The sequence below is a fragment of the Rhinopithecus bieti genome, unplaced genomic scaffold (assembly GCF_001698545.2).
Source record: "Rhinopithecus bieti isolate Rb0 unplaced genomic scaffold, ASM169854v2 scaffold_18153, whole genome shotgun sequence".
NCBI classification, from domain to species: Eukaryota; Metazoa; Chordata; class Mammalia; order Primates; family Cercopithecidae; genus Rhinopithecus; species Rhinopithecus bieti.
In genome coordinates this window covers 1291480-1297424 of record NW_016809139.1, presented here as the reverse complement: position 1 = coordinate 1297424, position 5945 = coordinate 1291480, and the positions used below count along the sequence as shown (strand labels likewise).

General features: G+C 48.9%; 1 protein-coding gene across 1 annotated transcript in view; it reads right to left on the bottom strand.

The window, feature by feature from the left end:
- SUMO3 (small ubiquitin like modifier 3) overlaps positions 1-5433 on the bottom strand; it is a 19343-nt gene extending 13910 nt beyond the window's left edge. Inside the window, exon 1 of the mRNA XM_017888766.1 lies at positions 5407-5433. Within this exon, the coding sequence (XP_017744255.1) occupies positions 5407-5418 (12 nt within the window). The 5' untranslated portion in view covers positions 5419-5433. The remainder of the gene's footprint in view (positions 1-5406) is intronic.
- Positions 5434-5945: the final 512 nt, after the last annotated feature.

Below are 5945 nucleotides of genomic sequence, written 5' to 3'. Positions count from 1 at the left end.
GTCGGGCGCGCGCTGGCCGGGCCGCGGCTCCGGGCGGTTGAAGATGCGTCACGGGGCGGGTCCCGCGCGACCCCGGCGGGTGCGGACGCCCTAGGGCGCTGTGGTACGCGGGCCAGGAGCGCGTACGGGGACTCCGGGCCTTGGGGACCCCTGCCCGCCTCCGCGCCCGGGCCCCGAGTCCTTTCCTGGGGGCCGCGTTCCTGGGGCGCCAGGAAGTGAGGCCGGGGGCGCGGGGACCTGGGGCGGAGGAGGGAAGCCTCTGGGGGTGATGTTCCCTCTCGGGAGCCGCGGACAGAGCGGAGAAGGCGGCCCGCGGGGTCCCGCCCGCGGAGGCCGCGCGAATCGGGCCAGCACCCTAGACGGTTGGGGGCGCCACGCGCTTCCCTGCAGCCGAGGGTTCCTGTCAGCCCCAGGCCGGGCTCCTTCGGCCAACGCTCCTACGGGGATGCCCCGGGCCCTCCACACCCGTCCTCAAGAAGACCCGTTTTTCCTGTGAAGAAACTGAGGCACTGGGAGGTCACACCACCCCCAGTCAGCGCTGGTGAGCGGCGCCGAGCTGGGCCAGGCAGCCCCGTCGCCGAGCACGGGCAAACCCAGGCTGGACGCCGCCAGTGCCGGGGAACGGGGACCGCGTGGACGCGGGAAACGCGCTGGAGCGCTGGGCCGGCCGGACGGCCTCCTGGGCCTTGCGGGCGCCATTCCTGGGATGCCCGGCCAGCCCCGGCCTCCTTGTCTGTGATCCCAGGGCCTCGGATGGAACGGACATGAGGGCGGACACCCCTGCGTCCCTCAGGAGTGCCAGGGTGGTGCCAGCCGGGGCGTGGCGGGGGTCTCACCTGAAGGTGAGCCCGGCAGAAGGCGGGGGAGGCCGCACCTAACAGGCTCAGCTGGGAAATGGCAGGGCTTGGATTTGAACCTAAGGGTCTGAGCCGTTTCTCTCCTGCCTGGGTAAGGCCCACCCAACTGAGCAAGGTCGCAAAGCCATGGAGACAAGTCTTCATGGACCATAATTTCACAAACCGTCTTCGACTCAAAAATTCACTTTCTTGGCTAGAGCCCTCACTTAGGAGCGGGAAGGCTGCTGAAGTCTCTCAGGGAGAGGGTCAGAGAGTCGGCCCCGGTCCCAGGCAGGTCATATGGTGTGGTCCCTTCCTTCTGGAACCTGGAGCCCGGGGCCTCAGCAGAAGATGTGGAGGTGGGTGGCCAGCTCAGGCTGTCCTGGGAGGGGGCTCCGCAACCAGCCCCTTCCCCGGGGACGCGGGGCCTCGGAGCCCTCAGATTGCTGGCGGGAAGTGCCCTAGGGCAGGCAGGGTTCAGAGAGTTACCGACTCCAAGACACCGGTACCGTTAATCATAAAACAACAGGACGTAGGTTGCACAGGCACACTAAACTCCTGCAGGCTGTGGATGAGGGCAGCCCGCCTCAGTGTTGTAGAAGTGAGAAACACGCAGCTTAGAAATCATGAGACACAGATCCCAAATGTGTTACCACTAGAAATTAAGCCAGGTGCTGTATCACGAAGTGATGCATGGCTACAGTCATGGATAACAGAAAAAGATGCTCAGATGACATTAGGTTTTAAAAAGCCAGGCTATAAAACAATGGTGGTCTGAATTCAATTTTTTGTGCTGTATCTGTCTCCCACACTCTGACCTGCCCCGAATCCTTCATGTGACAGCAAAGATGCAAAAAGGGTCCGTCGCAGCTGTGGGGACACAAAGGACACCGCTGGTGGACCGAGTGCCAAGAGGTTTCTGAAGGACACAGCCAAAGGGGATCGAATGGATGGAGGAACCAGAGCTCAGGAAAATCCAGGGCCTACCACGAGCACAGGGTAAAGAACCCAGATGGCCAGAGCCCCTCTGGAGGGTCATCACACCTGGCAATGGTCCCAACAAGAAGACTCACGAGAAGGCAGGGAACTGGCAAATGAGTAACAGGATTGCTGACATGAAAGCTTGACTCACATGCTGACTAGGAGAGGGGTCCTGGCTGAGGACGCAAAGAACTTCGAGACAAAGTCACAGGACTTTCCCATGACGGAGAAGTTAAGAGAGGGAAGGTCGGGGCTGGGCTCGGTGGCTCACGCCTGTAATCCCAGTACTTTGGGAGGCTGAGGCTGGCAGATCACAAGGTCAGGAGTTCAAGACCAGCCTGATCAACATGGTGAAACCCCGTCTCTACTAAAAATACAAAAATTAGCCAGGTGTGGTTGGCGTGCCTATAATTCCAGCTCCTTGGGAGGCTGAGGCTGGAGAATCAGCTTGAACTCAGGAGGCAGAAGCTGCAGTGAGCCAAGGTCGTACCCACTGTACTCCAGCCTGGGTGATAGGGCAAGACCCTATCTCAAAGAAAAAATAAAAATAAGAAATTTATCTGAAAGAAATATTTGACTCCATAAATGGAAAGGGCCCCTGAGTATCAGATGACTGAGTGAGATAAGACAGACACAGATGCGGGACATGTGAGGAGAAATCCCTGAGGCGTTCAGAGACATTTCTGCTTACAGTTAGGGAGGACTGGTTGCCTCAGACAAACCCAACAAAATAGCCCAAAATCAGTATAAAATATTTTTTAAATCTGTTTAAGGCTATCAGCTACCAAAACAAGTCTTTCTGTGAGGGGCAAAGACCTTCCCCCACCTCAAAAAAAAAGGGAAGTTTTTTTTCCTCTGAGGCACTTGGTGATTAGTATCCTGTATTAGCCTAGACTTCCATAAAAAAATACAGACTTGGGGCCTGATGCAGTGGCAAACTCCTGTAATTCCAGCACTTTGAGAGGCTGAACCAGGCAGATCACCTGAGGTTGGGAGTTCGAGACCAGCCTGAACAACGTGGAGAAACCCCATCTCTACTAAAAATACAAAATCAGCCGGGCGTGGTGGTGCATGCCTGTAATCCCAGCTACTCGGGAGGCTGAGGCAGGAGAATCACTTGAACCTGGGAGGTGGAGGTTGTAGTGAACTGAGATCGCACCATTGCACTCCAGCCTAGGCAACAAAAGTGAAACTCCATCTCAAAAAAAAAAAAAAAAATACAGACTGGGCAGCTTAAACCATGGATAGTTATTTCCCAGCCTCCAGACAGTTTTAGAGACTGGAAGCCCAAAATCAGTGAGCCATCAGGGTTGGTGTTGTGAAGCCTCTCCTCCCAGCTTGTATGCCACCAACTTGGCGTGTTCTCACAATGGCCTTTCCACGGTGTGTGCAGAGAGGGAGAGATCTCTGGTGTATCTTCCTCCTTTTACAAGGACACCAGTCCTCTGGGATTAGGGCCCCACCCTTATCACCTCAGTTAACCTTAATCACCTCTTTAAAGGTCCTGTCTCCAAATGAAATCACATTGGAGGTCAGGGCTTCAACATGTGAATGCTGGGGGGATACAATTCAGTCTCACATATGCAGTGGAAAGAAGTTGACACACTGAGCAGAGCTTTTGCATCTCCTAGGGTTGGGGGGACAATAACTGGCGACAGCCCACAAGATAGGGAGACTCTGATGAGTGACCCAGACCTTCAGCTGAGAGCACTGAGGGCTGCAATAGGGGAGGAAGGCTGAGGGGTGAGTAGATCCTCCCTCTCAAAGTCTGAAACCAAGCTTCCAAAGGGCTCAATCCCAGACTAAGCTGATCTGCCCTCTTTCCCACAGCCAGCCTGAAGCAAAAGGAAATATGCAGAGGAAAATAGCATCATCCAGGGCCTCAAATTAACTAAAATATTTCCATATACAATATCCAGATTTAAAGTTTACAAAGAAAAGCAGGAGACAATCCAGAACCAAAAAATATATATATAAATATAGTAGGAATAATCCCATGGGATTATGTTAACAGCATATTGACATTATCATACATAGACTTTAAGGTAATGTGATTAACATGTTCAAGAAAATAGATTATGAGATGGAAATGTTCGGCAGAGCAGTGGGGTGTATAAAAAAGAATTTAATGGAAATTTTAAAATAAATGGGTTTGAAACAGATTAGACACAGTGAAAGAGATGATTAATGAACTGAAAGAAAAGAAGAAAATATTCAGGTTGGATGTAGTGTAATCCCAGCATTTTGGGAGACCAAGGTGGGTGGATCACCTGAGGTCAGGAGTTCAAGACCAGCCTGGCCAACATGGTGAAACCCCATCTCTACTAAAAATACAAAAAATTAGCCGGGCATGGTGGCAGGCACCTGTAATTGCTTGAACCCAGGAGACAGAAGTTGCAGTGAGCTGAGATCATGCCATTGCACTCCAGCATGGGCAACAGAGCAAGACTTTGTCTCAAAAAAAAAAAAAAGATCAAAGGTACAAAACACAGATTACAAATATACTATCAATCTCAATCAGAATAGATTAAAAAAACAAGTGGTTACATACTAAACCTGCTGAAAACCAAAGACAGAGAGAATAGAAGCTAGACATATAAAGGAGAAACTAAAGGACTTACACCTGACTTTGCGACAGAAACATGGAAGCCAGGTGACAATGGAATTAACATCTTCAAAGTGCTGAAAGAAAACAGCTATCTACATAGAATTTTATACCAAATGAAAACGTCATATAAAGGCAGAAGTGAAATAAAGATATTTCAGAAAAAGCAAATCATAGAGAAATGTGAAAGGCAAATAAAAACTTGGGACCCCAATTCACTCTGCCAAAAGGAAAAAAAATAAGCTGAAAACTGAGTTATGCAAGAAGCTGCCTTTCCTTTGGTTCCTAAGCAGATAGCTAGAGATAAAAGGTTAAACATCTCCACAAGTAGCTGCTCTAAGTTCACCTTATCTTATGGAAAGTGCCAATTTGCTGGGGGTAAGACGAATACACAATTGACTCCTCCCCACCGACCTCTTTTCTCTTGCACCAAGTACATTCAGTCATGTGACTACACCCTTCCTCTTTCCCCTCTAGCCCACTCTTCCTCTTTAAATACTGAAGCCCTCAGAGTCATCTTTGGAGAAAGGCACAGACCACAGACTGTTTCTGTGATTCCATGCTTTTTTCTCCCAGGAATTGTTCTTAACCTTGGCAAAATAAACTTCTAAATTGATTGAGACCTGTCTCAGACACTTTTTGGTTTGTAGAATTAACTGCCAGAAAGCATACACTAAAATAAATACTAAAAGGATTTATTCAGCAGAGGGAAAGTGGTCCCAGATGGAAGTATGAAGTACAGGAAGGAATGAAGAACAATTTTAAAACTCTGCATATCTGGATAAATCTAAATGGACACTGACTGTGTAGAACAACAATAATAATGTCTTCTGGAGTTCTAAATAGATGTGGAATTAGAATAAGTGATAATGATAGCACAAGGCGGGAGGAATTAAAGTGTTCTCCGGTTCTTGCTGTGTCTAAAAAGCGGTAAAGGGGAGGGCAGACAAGTTTTAAGATATTTTCAGAAATGCAAATACTTACTGGGTTTTCCATCCACGGATCCTCATTGAAAGAATCATCATGGATTCACGGCAGCAAAATGCAAATGGAACTGATGATAGAGACATTCAAGCAGGATCAGTGTGTGCTGTTGAGTGGACTGTGCACTGCACAACTCCAGAAACATCTGGAACCTAACTCCAGGAACATCACTGTCTTTAAACTACAGTGTGATTGATGAGTTCTCTCAGAGTTTCCTGGCTGGAAAAAAAAAAAGTGAGCAAAGAAACCAGCAAAAGTCATTTTTAATACTAAATACTTTGTGCTGCATACTGTAAAAAAAAAAAAATACAGTATCTGGGATTAAAATCCCAGCACATTGTAACACAACAGATGGAAGGGGTAGATGGAGGAGAGGGACACAGGAAGAAGGGAAGTACAAGCATACTACAGTTCTTGTCTGGTTCAAGGTAAAAACATAGATAAAGATATTAATATTTGTTGATAGAATAATGGGAGTTTAAACACATATAAAAATGCTCAAGTTATGTATGCACTTTTCTGTGTGTATGTTTCATTTC